Consider the following 18,691-nt stretch of genomic DNA (forward strand, 5'->3'; position numbering starts at 1 on the left):
GTAATCAACTTTCCATTAGATTAGTAAAAAAAAATCTTTCCATTAGATTCAATCAAATAGTTGAATCAAATAACTCTAGAATTGTTATGGTCAAGAATTAATTTTTTCACATTACCATGTTATATTTACAGGGTTTTCACCTCATTTTAACGGTGATTAATATTTGTCGAGAAACTTGTGAGGCACACAATATGGATTCTTCTTTTCCAACCAATTTTTTTTTTATCATTTATGTTTAAATCTCTCTTAATAATATAACCCATAATTTTTTGATCAATAGAGACCTTGCGCTGGTAACAGTCTTTTTATCATTGGCTTATAGTTTATTTTACTAGCTTATAGCTTATTTCTCAAATGCCATTTCAATTAACTTATGAACTTATAACTTATATTTTTTCTTCCATTTTTACTTTTATTATTTTATCTAAAATTCAGTTTTAACCTTTATAATTTTATCCTTTACGTTAATACAAAGCATCCTTCTTTTTTAATAAACCATGATTATTACTGATTAGTACCCTTCATTATAACAACTTTAAAAATGAATAATTGAGTTTTTAACTTACGTTGCTCACTTTTGGAATTTGATTTTTACGTTGCTCAGTTGTTTGTTTCAATTATAATATACACCCTTACTATTAATGTTTCATACCAACTCATGTTTTTTTTGTCAGAGACCAACTTAATGTTTTAATTATAATATACACTTGCATCCAAAAAAATTACAATATACCCTTATATTATTGTTTTGTACCAAAAAAAAAACAACAATAATAAACTATTAAACATTCGATATTTTACTATTAGTTTTTAGCCATGACTTTAGAAAATAAAATTCCAACGAATTAAAAATTATTTCAATAATATAAAAGGATATTATATTAATTCAATATAAAAGTATATTTAAGTATGTTAAATATTAATTTTATTATGAATCAACAATAATCTTTTATGTCACTTTACATTTATGAGTTAGTTGAACCATTAATTTTATTAAACACTTCAATTAACTTATCAATTATAAGTTGTAACCTCCCAATCTTATTTATTTTTTTGAAAACTTGGTATCCGGCCTTAGGACCGACTAATTCAAGGGGGCTAATCCCACCGCCCACTTGCGGGGGCCCCATTTAAAGCTAGAGTTTTTTTTTTTTGCTCTGTATGGACTTAATTAGCCCACCGAAATTGGCACCAGTGAGAATCGAACCTGAGACCTTGAGAGGAGCATACTCCAAGGGTCCAAGTCAACACCACTCGACCAGCCCCAAGTGGGTTACCTCCCAATCTTATTAATGAGTTATTTATAAATTTATTTGTGTTTATTTAATTATGTTGCGCGTAACTTTTGTAAGTTAGTATTTATGAGTTTTAACCAGTTTTAATTAATTAATGAGTTTATGTGAATTGAGCCTTGTAAGTGGGATTAAGTTTTGGGCTTGAAGTGAGAATTGGGCCTAGAGGAAGATTAAGTGATAAGATGAGTAGAATGAGGTGGTGCTAATTGGAAAACGGGATTGGTTATTATACATAAGTTATCCTTATGCACCATACATAAGTTACTTAGTGCACCCCCCAAATTACTTGTGCACCCCCCAAATTACTAGCACACCCCCAAATTTCTCATGCACCCCCCAAATTACTTGTGCACCCCCAAATTTCTCATGCACCCCCAAAATTTCTCGCACACCCCCAATATGACTTTTGCCCCCCAATTTTATTTTTTTGGTCCCCTCCACATTTCTAGCCTAAACCATTTTATTGTGGGAATGGTTTCAGAGATATGCACTCCAAAACCATTAAGTGTATAAGATGGTTTTAGAGTACAACCCTATAATTAGAATACAAACAATAATTGTGATTTGAAACCATTTAACCAACATAATGGTTTCCAGAATTTTTAAAACCATATAAACACACATAAAACCATTTTACAATACAAATGGTTTCAGTGTATAACTATCTGAAACCATTTAACCAACATAATGGTTTTCAGAATTTTTAAAACCATAAAAACACACATAAAACTATTTTACAATACAAATGGTTTCAGTGTATAACTATCTGAAACCATTTAACCAGCATAATGGTTTCCAGAATTTTTGAAACCATAAAAACACACATAAAACCATTTTATAATACAAATGGTTTTAGTGTATAACTATCTGAAACTGGTTTTAAATAATGATTATAATTGTACCAAAAAAAACAATTATGATTCTAATTATAGGTTGTACTTCAAAACCATCTTATGCACTTAATGGTTTTGGAGTGTATATTTTTGAAACCATTCCCACAGCAAAATGGTTTAGGCTTGAAATATGGGGGGTTAAAAAAAAATTGGGCGCACAAGTCATCTGGGGGGTGCGTGAAAAATTTTGGGGGGTGCGCTAGAAATTTGGGGGTGCACGAGAAATTGGGGGTGCATGAGAAATTTGGGGGGGTGCACGAGAAATTTGGGGGTGCGCGAGTAATTTGGGGGGTACGTGAGAAATTTGGGGGGTGTGAGATTAGGTGTGAGTGTGTGAGTTGAGATTGGCTAGGATTATTACATGTGGATGCTCAATCTAATGGATGTTATTGACTTATGTACCATGCATAAGGATTACACTTATGTATAATAACTTCTCCCTTGGAAAACAATAGAAAACCCTATGTATTAAGAAAACTCTATGTATTAATATAAAAATCATTTGTCACAAAAAAGAACAAACAAGAAGAAAAGAAGAGAAAGGAAGAACATGAGATTGAGAGAAACACCAAGAGGTGGAGAATAGAATCCAACTAAGACAAGATATGAGGGTTTGATTTTATAATCTTTGAGATGAATTAATGGAGAGGAGAGAAGTATTCTTCTCTAGCCCAAACTCTTCTCATCTCTTTTTCATTTTTGGGTATGTTATGGGATTTTGGGAACGTGTTGATTTTGAATCTTTATGTTATAATAAGTGATTATGCATATTTGTTCATGATTTAGAAATGCAAAGCTATGATAAAAATTAGTACTTTGTATGTTGTTGATTATTTTTAGGTTGTTGATAAGTTTATGAAAATGATGAATAATCCATGAAAAATGATTTTGTTTGAGTGATTTAAGTTGTTTTAAATAAGTTGTAAGTGTAGTAATATTTAAATATGAATTTAGGACTGTTTTAAGTGATTATTAGGAGCTTATTTGGACCAAAATCGAGTCAAAACGTGTCCTGCATAATTCTGTAGCATGAACAGTGCGGTTGCGACGCAATCAGTCCGACGCTATAGCTGACGAAATCCCTTATGTTGATTATTTTTTACTTTTTGTTGACTTATGCGCCCATAATTTATTTTGCTCAGTTTTTCGTGTAGATTCCGATTACGGATTTTTTTGTCTGAGATGATGGTTGGTTATAGGTGTTTGCTTATATTTTGGTAATAAAGTATGCTTAATTAGTTTTATTAATTGAATTAAATAATTAATTGTTGTTGATTAGTTTTAGTATCTTTTGAGTATGAAATAAATGTATTTTTCATGAGTTGATCATGATAGTGATGTTGTTAAGCCTTGTTGATACATTATGTGTTGTTGATTAATGATGATGATTAGGTTGTTGATAGATTATGATAAATCATGATGTTGATTTATTGATGATGATAAATGATGATTTATCATGAGTAGATGTATTTTAAAGACGATGATTTATAATATTTGGATTATGTTATCCATATTATGTTAACCATATGTTTGGTATATGCACATTCATGCATTCATAAGTTGTGTCTATTGATGAGTATCTTAGAGACGATGATCTAGTTTACTATTATTCTAGAGACGATGATCTAGAATGTTTTAGAAACGATGATCTAAAACACTAGGATTAAGTTATCCAAGATTATGATGAAATGGTATCACATGCATTAGATTTGTCCAGATGATATCACATCTATGTGACATTAGAATACATCAGGAATTATGTGTTGTTCCTAATTGTTAAATGATACTTGACATATATAGAATTAATTTATTAAATGTTGATGGTTGATACCTCTCAAATGTGATGTATGATTGATAAATGAATATGATGCGTTATATGATTACTAGTATCCGGACCCGTGCCAAGCACGGGTAAAATGAGACAAAAATTTAACATTTTAATATTAAAATTTTCATAATTCTCAAATAAAAAGAATGAAAAGTTATAACATAAAAAAAAAAAAGATCCCGTATTTGTCAAAAGTTAAATAAAATATGATCCTGTATTAATATATAAATCTATATATATAAATCCTAGATAGTTCTCCTACCACTAATCCTAACCCTAATTATATCAATCAATCATAGCCGTTAGATCATTTCTTTTTGTGGATAAATCAAGAGTTATATAATAAGTGAAACAATCACCTCTTTTAATATTTTTAATGCCAAGCTTTTGATTGACATTCCCACTATAATAAAAACGGTTTTGTGAATTAATTATTTTATAATATACATGTCTTATATCCCTCCTCATACATATATGAGCATGTGAAATTTCTATTTGGAAGGGTTATTAGTGTTGTAGAAGAATGATGTATTTCTGAAATTTTATGATTTTATTGTATCTTTCTTTTTCTTTGTATTTAACGAGTGAGACTATATTGTTGATTTTGCAAGTATATATAGATTTTGATGCTCTTTATTCTATTTTAACACTTTATCATAGTCATCGTGTAACCCTTCTACCCAACCCTCTTTCTCATCCTTATTTCTTCATTTCTTTCCCTTTTAATATTCAATATTTATTTTTTTCTTAGCATTCTTATTGTCTAATTTGTGATATTTCTGTAGTGGGACTTTGCATGATATTTACGAAACACTACAAATAAATTGTTTGAAATGCAATTACAAATATAATTCATATTGTTAATATTTTTAATTAAGTTTTATTGCTAATATTATTTTGATAACATCTATTGTTTCAATTATTAATTTACTATTTATACAAATAATTTTTTGACGCTTCATTATAAAACAACGCATAATGTCCGTGCATCGCACACTATTACATTTACCAAGATCGATGCTCCACATTTTCCATTGAACCATTTTGACTTTATGCCATTCCAAGATATTTTGAATTCAACTAAAGAAGAAAAAATAGTTGGTAATAATTATTAGCTTTCGTTTTAATTTAAATCTCATATATTGATTGATATTTTAATCTAAATAATATGTCCCTATTTTAATTGTTTTAGATGTTATTGCGCATTTGATTGAAAGAAGTGAATTCAACACTATTATAATATAAAATACCGCATAACACCCGTGCATCGCACGGGTGTGGGACTAGTATAGTTCAAATGTGATGGTTGAATATTAAATATATAGAATTAATTTATTAAATGTTGATGGTTGATACCTCTCAAATGTGATGTATGATTGATAAATGAATATGATGTGTTATATGATTATTACAACTCGTTAATAACATATAGTTATGTGATATATGTTATCTTTAACTCATATACATATGTCTGAGTATGTCTCATACATGTCTGTGGATGTCTGAGTTGTATCTATTCAACTGTTCTTATTTATTTAGTGTTAGATATTCGTTATATTCGATCACTGGTTATGATTATATTATCCAATCCTCTGTTTTGTATTTGTGTTGAACCGTTGGAGGTTCAGATTATCAGGTTGTGTATGTTTGTTGGTGTTCGAGTTGTTGGTGAAGCTCCACTCTGATTGTGACACGGGGAATGATTAATAGAGTCTTTATTTAATTTAATTAAAGATATATTATATTAGAAAAGTAATATTGTATAAGCGACGTTTAATATTTTATTACATTAGTTATAGGGGTGTACGTGGGTCGGTTTGAGTTGGATTTGGCAAAAACCAAAACCCGAACCACATGGGGTATTTCGGATTGGTTCAAGTAAAATAACCACCCGTTATAACATTGGGCCGGGTTGGGTAAATCCACTAATTTCCGGGTTGGATTGGGTTGGATCGTGGGTTACCCAAATTATTTTTCTATTTTTTAATATTAAATATCTAAATGAAAAATCATCATTTTCTTCCATAAAAATAAGTTAAATAACTCACCCATTGTATTTTCTTGAAAAATATCGTAACTTTATTTCACTATTAAAAATAGTGCAACGAATTATCATATTTATTTATAAAAATTATTCAATCTTTTTATTTTTTTTAAAATAGTGTGATGAATTATCATATTTGTTAATAAAAATTATTCAATCTTTTTATTTTCTTAAAAAGTAGTATAACTTATTTTCACTATAAAAATATTTAACTATTAAATGATAAAACCTTTAGTATTTTTACAAAAAATATTTCAAAAAAACATAACACTAGTGCGTTTTTTGGGTTGGGTCCGGTTTTACCCGGACCCGATTTTTTTTATGGGTTTTTCACTTTTGAAATCCATATCCAACCAATTGTCCGACCCAACCCACTTTTTTGGGTTGGATTGAGTGGGTTTGACCGGGTTGACCGGATTTGCTCAATCCATATACACCCCTAATTAGTAATGTCTTTGAAGTATGTAATACCTTAAACCACTATTTTATATTTTATTTCGACTTCGAGTCGTTTTAATTTTATTATCCGCCGCGTAATTTGAAAAAGAATTTTCTATAGTTAGATTTATTTAAATATTGAGTTTAGGTGTTACATAAGTCATTAACCATCAGTTATCAGCCAGCTAGTTAGCTAACCACTAATTTTACCAAAAAGAGCCAAAAGGGTTGTTCCACAAAAAAAGAGATCAACATCAATTTTTATTTTTTTTTTGCCTTCAACTACCACCGGACTTGGAGTTTAACGTTATCTAGCAACATCTTACATCTTTGATGAAATTTGCTTATGATTAAAGACTCTATTGTTTGTTTCCCTTATGTATTGAACATTTATTAGTTAATGATATGAATTAAGTTTGTTTGGTTAAAAAAAAAACACTCTATTGTTTCTTTCTTTCCAAATTACCGAACAACACGCTAACCACACCACTTGAAGACAATGACAAATCACTTTTCTAAATTAAGAATTACAAAATTAACTTGCATGAGATTGAAAAATAATTGGGAAAACCCTATAGAAATTCCCAGCCACTTGAGAATAACTCTCCAAAGAAGAATAAAGAAATCACAATCGAAGAACAAGTGGTTGGAAGGTTCACCAACCCCACAACCACCTAAACACAAAGAAGAGTCTAAATGTAGCAATCCACGACAAGATAAATTGTCCCTTGAAAGAAAACCTTTTAAAGGAACTAATTTATATCAAACCAACTCCTTATTCTATGACAACTCAACCTAGATCACTTTAGTCAGGAGTTGATAGACTCCCTTAATAGAGTAACATTCAACTAGATTAGGAATCCGCATCCATTTATCTATCAGGTCGACTAGCAAAGAAAAAAGTATCGACATAGCACAACACTCAAAAACTAAATCCTCCTCCGAACCAAACATGGGCCAACTCTATCCATCACCCTCAACACCCCACCTCAATCTACACATCTCAACCATCAAAATGTTCCTAATCAAAGATAAATAAATAAAAGTCTACGAAATGTAATATTAAGAGACTCACCTTTCAATCATCAATCTTTTCAAAAAACCTTACTTATGATATTATCCTCAAACCACAACTCACACTCAAACTATATATATATATATATATATATATATATATATATATATATATATATATATATATATATATATATATATATATATATATATATATATATATATCAGGTCTTGTCTAACATGCACAAGTGGAGAAAGTCCTCCACGGTGCACAAGTTAGCAATTATACTATAACGAATACGAATTTTATAAAATCCACCGTTAGATTGAAAGTTTATATCATATAAATCATCTATAAAATTTTTGAAAAAAATTGAAAATGATTTGAGATGGCATTGAGACCCATCAATATTAACGGTAGTCAATAAAAAACCATAAACCGTTAATCTTGATGGGTCTCAATAACATATCAAATGATTTTCAAATTTTTTATAGATGATCTACACGATATAGACTTTAAATCCAACGATGAATTTTGTAAAATTTATATTCGTTATAGTATAATTGCTAACTTGTGCACCGTGGAGGACTTTCTCCACTTGTGCATGTTAGACTTTTATATCAACCAAATCTCTCCACCACACCCATGAATTAGTCCATCTCCCTAAAGTCTACCATCATCCAACCCATATTTAGCAACTAACACCTTAAATCATAAATTATCTTGCTCCAGAAATATCATCCAACACCATTTCTATAATAAAGCTAAATTATATTACTTCACTCTACACACCTCCAAACTTCCAAGATCACAATCAACACACACCTTATCCCAATTTATACCAAATTATTCTTACTAATTGATGTGTTTTCGTTAAAATAAAAACAAAACATTGAGGTATTTTCCACTGTCATAAATATTAAGTAGAAGCAATATTTTAGATGCAATGTACTACATAAAATGACACAATTAAAAAGAATAGTTAATATTAAGATTGTTTTGAAAAATGACACTAATTTTAAAGAAAAACATTCCACTAAATTAAGTGATACTCATTTTAAAACAGAAAGAATATAATTATTCGAAAAACTTGTGCTTTAATCTTTTACCCTCTCTGTCCCTAAATTAAGGCAAAATTACACTACAGATCCTTTATCTTATTTTTTTGTAACACTTTGGTCCTTTATCTTTTTTTTGTAACACTTTGGTCCTTTATCGTTTATTTGTAACACTTTAGTCCTTTATTTTTTTTATTTATAACATTTTAGTCCTTTTTTTGTAACAGTTTGGTCATTTATCTTATTTTATTTGTAACACTTTGGTCCTTTATTTTTTATAAATAAATAAGATACGGATCAAAGTGTTACGAAAAAAAAGATAAAGGACCAAATTGTTACAAAAAAAAGATAAAGGACCAAAGTGTTACAAAAAAATAAGATAAAGGACCTGTAGTGTAATTTTGCCCTAAATTAAATATAAGACTCAGTTTGATGACTGCACGTACGCAAATGCACACATTTGAAGTTTTGAACACTAATATCTTTAATTCTCTATTAGTAAATTAAAATTATGAAAACTTAATATTTTGACAATACTCATCAAAACAAATTAAACAATATCTTATATGTTAATATTTACATCTATATATTATTAAAAAATTACGGTCAAAACAAAATAAATATATAGTACATTTTAGTCAAAGTAGCTCTTATAAAAAAATGACGGTATTTAAGTTTAAGACTTTAATATTTGTCGAGCATAATCACATATGTATGAATAATTGTGTGAAGAGATTAAAAAAAAAAAAAAGAATTTTTATAATTTTTTTTTAAGAAAGAATTTTTATAAATATGACTAATTACAGTTCCATATTATGATGAAATAAATTAAATAGATTTAAATGCAAACAGATATTTTTTAGGTTTTTTCAGAAAAAAAATAATTATATAATTTTATATCCAATCAAAAAAAGATAAAAGCTATTTGTATTGTGCCGTTGGTCTCCCTTGAGCACGTGACCCGCGCATGATCTCACTTCACATTTGAATTCGGACGTGAAAGGTATTTCTTCAAATTAAGTTTAATCCAAAAGCCACAACGTCCACATTCAAAATCTCAGTTCAAAAAAAAAACTCAAACCCTTTTTCGTTCTTTCCTCTCCAACTCTCTCTTCTTAAACACAAAATCAAATTTCAATAATCAAACCCTAACAAGCTTCCACCATTAATTACAGATCCAACAACAACAAACGCCGTTTTGAATTCGAATTCGCCGGAAATGGACCACGCAGAATTGAACGGCGGTGGCAAGAACGGAGATTCAACAACACAGTGTGTCCGTGTTGCGGTGAATATTCGACCTCTTATTAACGCAGAGCTTCTTCATGGATGCACTAATTGTATCACTGTTCCTCCTGGTGAACCTCAGGTTCATTTCTGCTTTTCAATCGTATTTTTTCGTATTGCATTTGTTATCTGATACTTACTTATTAGCTGTAATTAATTGTTCGTTTGAATTTTTTAAGTTTAGGTTTCAGTTTATGAGATTTTTAATTTGAATCTGTAACTGTGTGTGAAATTGATGTGTAAAGCTGTAATTGATTGTTCAATTATTATGAATCATTGTTGGATTGTTGGATTTTGTATTTTAGTGTATGAAATTTTGAATATGTAATAGTCTGCGAAATTGATGTGTTGATGTTGATTTTGGTTGATTGGTAGGTGCAAATTGGGACACATGCGTTTACCTATGATTTTGTATATGGTAGTACGGGATCGCCACCGTCTGCTATATATGATGAGTGTGTGGCTCCGCTTGTTGATGCGCTGTTTCATGGATACAATGCAACTGTTCTTGCTTATGGTCAGGTATAGTTTTTAATTATGATATGGTTTTCACTTGTGTTGACTATGATTATTGTGAAAATTTTATTTTAGATGTTTTGTTTTGTTATGTTTCATCTGAATTTTAGTTTTATGGTATCGGTTAATTTTTGTTAGACTGGATCGGGTAAGACATATACTATGGGAACTAATTATACTGGAGAGGAAAGTGCTGGTGGAATTATACCGAATGTGATGAGGACCATATTCAAGAGGGTTCAGGATTTGAAAGAAGAGTCCAACGAGTTTTTGATTCGAGTATCTTTTATTGAGGTAAAATAATGTTTAGTTTAGTGGATTTTTTTGTCCGATTGAGAGATCGGTCATTTTTAAGCTGTTTTGTTAAAAATATATGACAGATTTTCAAGGAAGAGGTCTTCGATCTCCTTGATCATAATGCATCTAAAGGAGATTGTAATGCAAAGTTTGCAGTGCCTGCTAGAGTTCCAATACAGATTAGAGAGACTTTAAGCGGGGGAATAACTCTGGCCGGTGTCACAGAACCTGAAGTTAAGACAAAAGAAGAAATGTCATCTTATCTCTCTCGTGGTTCTATGTCACGTGCTACTGGGAGTACCAACATGAACAGCCAATCGAGGTATAGCCACATTACATTACCCAAACCCAATAAATTAGACTGATGGGGTTGTTGCAGAAGCTTCCATTGGACTGTGAAGCTCTCACATGTCATAATTAAACTCTTATCTTATTTATTTTTTGTCGCGTTATATAGCAAGATTCGTAAACAAAACTTAAGTTGTTCACTATAAACACACTCTATTTAATTATATAGTATGATTTGGTATCATGTCTCTGTTCTCTAATAATATTGCACATTAACGTTTATCGTATTGGTTTTTATCCTTCTAAGCTCAGTTTAAAAATTAATTTATAACATGATAATGACTATGTGGTTCTTATGCTTTGTCTAGTCGTTCACATGCAATATTCACCATCACAATGGAGCAAAAGAATGGTGACGATGTCTTATGTGCGAAGCTACACCTAGTAGATCTTGCTGGTTCTGAACGAGCAAAAAGAACAGGTGCTGATGGAATGCGTTTGAAAGAAGGTATGTCGATTGTTTGTTATGCCCTATATGCATCTAATTTGTAATAGAACTATTAGAGGAATTGTTCTATAGTTGATCACACTTGTTACAATATACATTGATGAACATAGAATGTTTTATGTTGTTTTTTCAAAGTTGTTTGATGATAATTTGGTTTTTCATGGTTTAGGAATTCATATCAACAAGGGATTACTGACTCTTGGAAATGTAATAAGTGCATTGGGAGATGAAAGAAAGCGAAAAGAAGGAGGTCACGTACCGTATCGAGATAGCAAGTTAACACGCCTACTGCAGGTTTACATTGTTTTATTTAAGAAATAAGAAATACCAATGCACTTATTTTTTTTATTATTATAATTATGGAGTTTTTTTTATTTACGACATGGATTCATATCATGTTATCTTAACATGCTACTGGTTAATGAATACATAGGATTCTCTTGGAGGGAATAGCAAAACGGTGATGATAGGTACACTGTTCATACCGAGTGAATGCAGTAGATTTGAAATTTTTATAGCTTTTTAATACTACGTGTCTCATTTAATCTGTTTGAAATGTTGCAGCATGTGTTAGTCCTGCAGACACCAATGCTGAAGAAACTTTGAATACATTAAAGTATGCAAATCGTGCGCGGAACATACAGAACAAGGCAATCGTAAGTGCTTTATGTTAGCGTTCTCTATATTTTTTTATTTATTTTTTGTTTGCTTGTGGATGGGGTAGTTTATGTTTCTTATATTTGATGAATTTCAATTTTTTTGTTTTAGATTAACCGCGATCCAATAGGCGCCCAGCAACAGAGACTGCAAAGCCGTATTGACCAATTAGAGGCTGAACTTCTATGTTTTAAAGGTGTTTCTGGTGCACCATTCGAGGAAATTCAGGTACATCATTCTCTTAGAAAGTGTGTGAAGTTGATCCCTCAATTACTGGTCATATGTTTCTGATGTCCTTTCTTCCTCATGCTCAGATCCTCAAACACAAGGTATCTTTACTTGAAGCAAGAAATGCAGAGCTACAGCACGAACTTCACGCACGTGGACAAATTTGTGACAGTTTAAAACAACGTGCTTGTGATGCTCAGGTATTTAGTCTATCCTTAGCATTTTTTGTTCTAGTAAAATGTTTGGAGTCTTACCAAAGAAACAAAGTTGCTAGTTTCTTACAATATCATTGAGGTGTTTTTTGACTTCAAGTTGTTGGGTCTGACCCAAATTATTGAACGATTTAGGTTGAAAAGGACCAACTGATCATGCAAATAGAAGCAAATCGAAAGGGTAAATCATGGGATCAGATCGACTCCAATTCAAATCAGGTTTGAATACATTAAGTCATTGCCTTTTAAAAAATAAAGAATGTTGCTAGTAATTAATTGTTAGAAATGTTAGTGGAGTTGAATTCACAAATACTTATCTCTCTAACTCTTGTGTTCCTCCCCCCAAACCACCTAATCACTCCTTAAATAAAGTCTTTCTAATGCATGGTCAGTCTTTTCTAACAAAATTGTACATCACTAACTTGTGATATGAACTTGCTTCTAGGATTGTGACCTGGTGAAATCTTATGTTTCAAAGATCCATGATTTGGAAGGGGAATTGACACGTTTGAAAAATTTGAATGTGAAATCAAGCAATTTTGTTGACTGGGTTGATTCAGATGAAATCAAGAACGGCTTATTTGCAGGTGGTAATGAGTATTCTTCTATGGACATAACAGGTATGGTTGATTTCTCATGTCTAGGCACAACACACAACATTTAGGCTTTGTTATATTTGCTATTATTTTGAGTTGGTATTTAATCCTAAATATCAACTAGATATTTTAGTAACATTGCGCAAATTTGTATGTAGATGACGTGGAACCGGTGGAAATTCATGAAAAGGAGTTAGAACACTCTTCTGCTCAAGAAAAGTTGGATAGGGAGCTCAAAGAATTGGACAAGAAACTTGAACAGAAGGAGGTATAAGTTACAACGTCCAGATATCTAGTTTTGAATTAACGTAGACACTGAATATTTTGGTTTTCTAATTTCCTTGTTAAATTGTGCAAATTCACAATTTTTTTACATGCTTGTTATTTCATATTTACCTATAGTATTTGAACTGTCTGTTTTATCTGTTGAAGGCTGAAATGAAGCAATTTAATAATGCTTCAGTTCTCAAACAACATTATGAAAAGAAGCTTCTTGAGTTGGAGCATGAGAAGAAATTTTTGCAGGTAATTAATCCATGCAATTTTTTTTTTGAATTATCATCATTATTTATTTATTATTGTTATTACATTTAGAAGGTTACTACTGTGATAACTCAAATCCCTTTTTGTGTTATTGGTAGAGAGAAATTGAAGAACTCAAATCCACTTCTGGTGACAGCACTCACAAATTAAAGGAAGAATATCTTCAAAAATTAAATGCACTTGAGTCACAGGTGAATTTATTATTTATACTGTTTTTAACTCTTAATTAATGGCCACTTGAATCAGTGAATTAATTATTTTCGTTCCAGGTCTCTGAGCTGAAGAAGAAACAAGATGCTCAGGCCCATCTTTTGAGACAAAAACAGAAGGGTGATGAGGCTGCAAAGAAACTGCAGGATGAGATCCAAAGAATTAAATCTCAAAAGGTGCAATTTGCCTGTTAATGGAACTTGTATTTTGCTTTTACATTCTTTACTGATAGTTCGTTTTCAATAGGTTCAACTGCAACACAAGATTAAGCAGGAATCTGAACAATTTAGGTTATGGAAAGCTTCACGTGAAAAGGAAGTTCTCCAGGTAAATGTAGTAACAATGAGCTTTCTTAAACTTTTTAATAGTCTATTACTCCATTTAATAATTGCATGGCCTTTCTAACATTCTTTTTCTCTACTGACATTTTTTGTCAACAAAGTGTTACTTATTAATGAATCATCTTATGATTACCAGCTTAAAAAAGAAGGAAGGAAAAACGAATATATGGCCTTTCTAACATTCTTTTTCTCTACTGACATTTTTTGTCAACAAAGTGTTACTTATTAATGAATCATCTTATGATTACCAGCTTAAAAAAGAAGGAAGGAAAAACGAATATGAGATGCATAAGCTGTTAGCACTGAATCAGAGAACAAAGATGGTAAGTGTATTTTCAAATCCCCTGTTGTTGTGATCAAGGATGATGATTGATAAATATTCCCACTATCAATGTATTTCATTTTAGGTGTTACAAAGGAAGACAGAAGAAGCATCCTTGGCTACTAAAAGGCTAAAAGAACTTTTGGAATCTCGAAAGACTGCCTCACGTGAAACTGGTCAGAACATAGCCATGCATCTTTTCCTTTATAAAGAACTTTTTTGTTTTTTTTTTTATTTTGCCTCACGTGGAACTGGTTAGAAGATTTATCTAGCCATGCATCTTTCCCTATATGGTGAACCTTTTACTAATAAATAAGTCTCTGGTTTTTTTTTTATATAGGTATCGGTGGGAACAGTCAAGGAATTCAGGTGCTTCTATGAACCTTTTACTAATTATAGTGCTTTATGTTTCTTAATATTATTTGCTTGTGATTTCTTGGGGGGTTTGGTTGCATCTACTTGACTTTTATTTTTCTATTTGAAGGCTTTGATGAAGGCAATAGAGGATGAACTTGAAGTCACTGTCCGAGTGCATGAAGTGCGTTTAGAGTATCAACGTCAAATGGAAGTGTACGTGTTATTTTACTTTTATATTCTTCCTCTGAGGACCTTTTGGTAAAGGCTGACTTGTGTTAGCTCCCTTCCTTTTGATATCTGCAAGAATAGTTTATGTGAAATTTTTTTCTTCGGCATTTCGATTTGTTTGCTATGCTATCTATTATTGATCCGAACTTAAAAGATGTGAAAACATGAACTGATTTACTCACTATGGCTTAGATGTTTTAATTATGTCCACCAAAGTGAGTTTTTGAGACTGTATACTATTTTGGAAAACATTTTTCGTTCCCGTGATTGTAGTTTGATCAGCAAATGCGAGAATTCTGTGATTGATTTTGAATTTTTGCAACGAAAACAAAAAAATTGAGATTGACATTTACTCATACTCATTAGTTTTTACTATTCATTTCAGGAGGGCTGCTATGGCCAAGGAGAGTGCCATGTTAAAAGAAGAAGCAGAGATGATGAGGCTAAACAATACAAGGTGATAAAAACAACGCAGTTACCGAATCCATTAATTATTGTACAACACTATTTGTCTGTTTGACTGATTACTATTGTATTTGATCGAGTCGAATATCTTAAAAAATATCTTATTTTCTTCAAATGTGTTAAGTGTATCTTATGATTAGTTTCTTTTAAGAGTGTGCTATCTTATCTACACACATATCACACTTTGTTTTCTTATTTATTTCAGATTAGGGGTCTTGTATTAATATAAATCTGGAATTAATATAAAAAAATAAGTGTTATAACTTTTTCTTTTGTAGTAACATTCACATAAATATAAACAGTTTTATTATAAATATTATGCTTGCTGTATTATTCTTTTTCTCCATCTGTATCTAAAACACTAACCCTTGTAACTTCAATATAGGAGTGATGTATCAATGTCTCCGGTTGCAAGAAGTTCAAGGATTTCTCATCTCGATAATATGCTGGCTACTTCTTCTACAACACTAGTGTCTATGGCATCGCAGTTATCAGAGGCAGAAGAGCGGGAACGGGTTTTCAGTGGCAAGGGACGTTGGAACCAAGTCCGGTCTCTAGCTGAGGCCAAGAATTTGATGAATTATTTGTTCAATCTAGCATCTTCCTCTAGGTAGTAGCTAATCTTCAAGTCTATTTTCTGTCACCAGTAAAGTTTAACCAACATGGTTTAAAAAGTTGGTAATCTTCAAGTCTTTAGTGACTTAACTGGATTTTTTTTGTCTCCTTTTCTTTATTTCAGATGTATATTGCGAGAAAAAGAATTTATCTGCAGAGATAAGCACATGGACATAAATGATCATAAGAAAATAATAGATAATCTAAGATTTGCACTTGAACAGTTGAAAAAGCAGAGGGATGGACTTGATCATCAATTGAAGTTGATGGTAAGTATGTATTGTCCTCTTTTAAGCGTTGGTAATAAATTTTGCAATGCAACCTATAATTTACTGATATTCTGAGTTATCCTTTCCAAATTTAAGTAACAAATAATATATTTGTAATGTCTTACTGTCCATACTTTTTTTACATTAATTTTTATAATTTTGTCAGAGGTCAGAATCTATGCGAGATTCCGGATATTATGTTGGAGGACATCCATATGACTTACGCAAGCTGGTAGGTTTTCCCAACAAATATTCTATTTCATCATTAATTACATTTTATTTGTGGATTATATTGTTAATGATTCATTGGTTATCAAATAGGAAAACCGGAGATCTACCATTTTATTTGAGGATATGGAAATATCAGATGCAGAATCAGACGAGTATGCTATAGATCCAACTGATGCAACTGATGATGAATGGGTAGAGTCTGCGAAATTGAACGGTAGGAAAAGAAAATCTAAAGGCAGTGAACATTCAAACATGGAAAAAACTATAATTTCAGATGATGTCAAAGATATTACAACAGAAGCACCAGATGGTCCATCCCAAAAAATTGCATTAGATGCTTGTTGCTCTTGTAGCAAAAGCTCTTCTTGCAAAACATCAAAATGCATGTGCAGAGCTAATGGAGTTGGATGCGGAAGTTCTTGTGGTTGCCGGGAAACTAAGTGTGCAAACAGGGTCTCTAATGAACAAGAGGGAAGACAACCAGTATCTGCTGAGGGGACTGAAAATGATTCTGACGAAGCAGATAAAAATAGTCTTCTTGCTACTCAAGGTGCTCAGTTGCTTCAGGGTGCTTTGGTTGAGAGGCCTACTGAAGCCAAGACTGATAATGGGCCAAGAAAAGCTCTCTCTGACATTGGAAATACACTGGTGCGTGTCACTTTTTGATTTCAATGTCAAGTATCTATACATTAACTAAAACAAATCATCTGACTGAATAACCATTAATTTTTCATGTCATCATCTGCCTGCATGTGAACTATGCAAGTAATTTGATTAAAATTTAATTTCTCATCTGCCTGAATAACCAATATTCCTATGTTTTTTGCTGGGTCTGGAAATCTATTTAACACTCACACATGTGGTTTACGTGGAATCACTTTCATTTTCTCGAATCATTATCACCGTATATGTGTTGTACGTATATGCTCCATTTTTGTGTTAGTGCTTTATTGCTGGTAATTTTGTTAACAAATCATTACTTTATTTTTTCTTTTTTAGCCTAAGTCAAATGCCACGAAGGGTAACCAGAGAAAGAAATGGCGGAAGTCCTCAATAGTTCTTGTTACAGAACCACCACCATCTTCATCACAGCCAGGCAGTTCTAATGTCTCTGAGAAAGAGAAGAATAATACCAGTAGTGAAGCAAATGTATATGTGGATATACCACAGAAAATGCATCCTCCTAAATTTGAAAATGCTTCAATTCCCCCAAAGCCAGAAATTAATTATATCGACACAAAAATACCTTTGAAAATACCACGGGCCATGCAAAAGCAAGGGTCATCAAATACTATCCTTCCCTTGGGGGACAAGAATGCTAGTAAGCAAGATGAATCAATCAAAAAGGAGTCTGAAGTTGCTATGAGTCCAATTCCTCAAAAAAGAATACTTGAGAAGGAGAACAATGGTCTTTAACTTTGAATGTTCAATCCATTACTTAATTCTTAGTTACAATCAGAATTTATGAAGCATACCATTGCCATATTCTTATGGTGAATTTTATGTCTGTATTGTGTGATTAAAAATTTCTCTATCAGTTAAATTGATTTTGGTTTGTAAAATATTTGATAGGATCCGTTTCGAAAACGTGGAATGAATGTAAGAGATATTCAAATGTTATATATAGTTTGCCATCGGGACTTCACTGCGAGAGAAAGAGGATAGTTGAAACTATCACCTGAAAATTCTATGTAGTACAAATTTAGCCCCCCTTCGTTTAGCCCCTGCCTCACTTGATCTAACCAGTTGAGCTCCAGAGCGTCTCTTTGCCCCACGCCCAGCTCTAGCTGCCGGTCCAGTTGGTCGCGATGCTGGTCTAAGAAGTCCAAAAAGGCAAGGCCTCTTTAGGGTTGTATGGGGCCTTTAGTGGGCAAATGGTAGGGCTTCTATTTCTTGAACTAGACGGCTGCCCGTGCGTTGCACGGGTTCGACGGAGCATGATTTATATAC

General features: G+C 31.8%; 1 protein-coding gene across 1 annotated transcript; it reads left to right on the forward strand.

Annotated features, from left to right (window-relative positions):
• The first annotated feature begins 9,603 nt into the window (after positions 1 to 9,603).
• Positions 9,604 to 18,389, forward strand: LOC123920124 (kinesin-like protein KIN-4C). The gene is made up of 28 exons (XM_045972274.1): positions 9,604 to 9,727; positions 9,777 to 9,940; positions 10,234 to 10,380; positions 10,513 to 10,668; positions 10,755 to 10,993; positions 11,328 to 11,467; positions 11,637 to 11,761; positions 11,901 to 11,937; positions 12,032 to 12,123; positions 12,236 to 12,352; positions 12,439 to 12,552; positions 12,700 to 12,783; positions 13,010 to 13,184; positions 13,319 to 13,428; positions 13,593 to 13,685; positions 13,802 to 13,894; positions 13,973 to 14,089; positions 14,160 to 14,240; positions 14,506 to 14,577; positions 14,662 to 14,752; positions 14,917 to 14,945; positions 15,061 to 15,146; positions 15,547 to 15,618; positions 16,012 to 16,236; positions 16,366 to 16,510; positions 16,677 to 16,742; positions 16,832 to 17,389; positions 17,741 to 18,389. Exons 2-28 carry the CDS (start codon positions 9,791 to 9,793, stop codon positions 18,155 to 18,157), a joined length of 3,831 nt encoding a protein of 1,276 aa, XP_045828230.1. The 5' UTR covers positions 9,604 to 9,727; positions 9,777 to 9,790; the 3' UTR covers positions 18,158 to 18,389.
• Positions 18,390 to 18,691: the final 302 nt, after the last annotated feature.

Source organism: Trifolium pratense, linkage group LG4 (genome assembly GCF_020283565.1).
Source record: "Trifolium pratense cultivar HEN17-A07 linkage group LG4, ARS_RC_1.1, whole genome shotgun sequence".
In the NCBI taxonomy this organism is placed as follows: domain Eukaryota; kingdom Viridiplantae; phylum Streptophyta; class Magnoliopsida; order Fabales; family Fabaceae; genus Trifolium; species Trifolium pratense.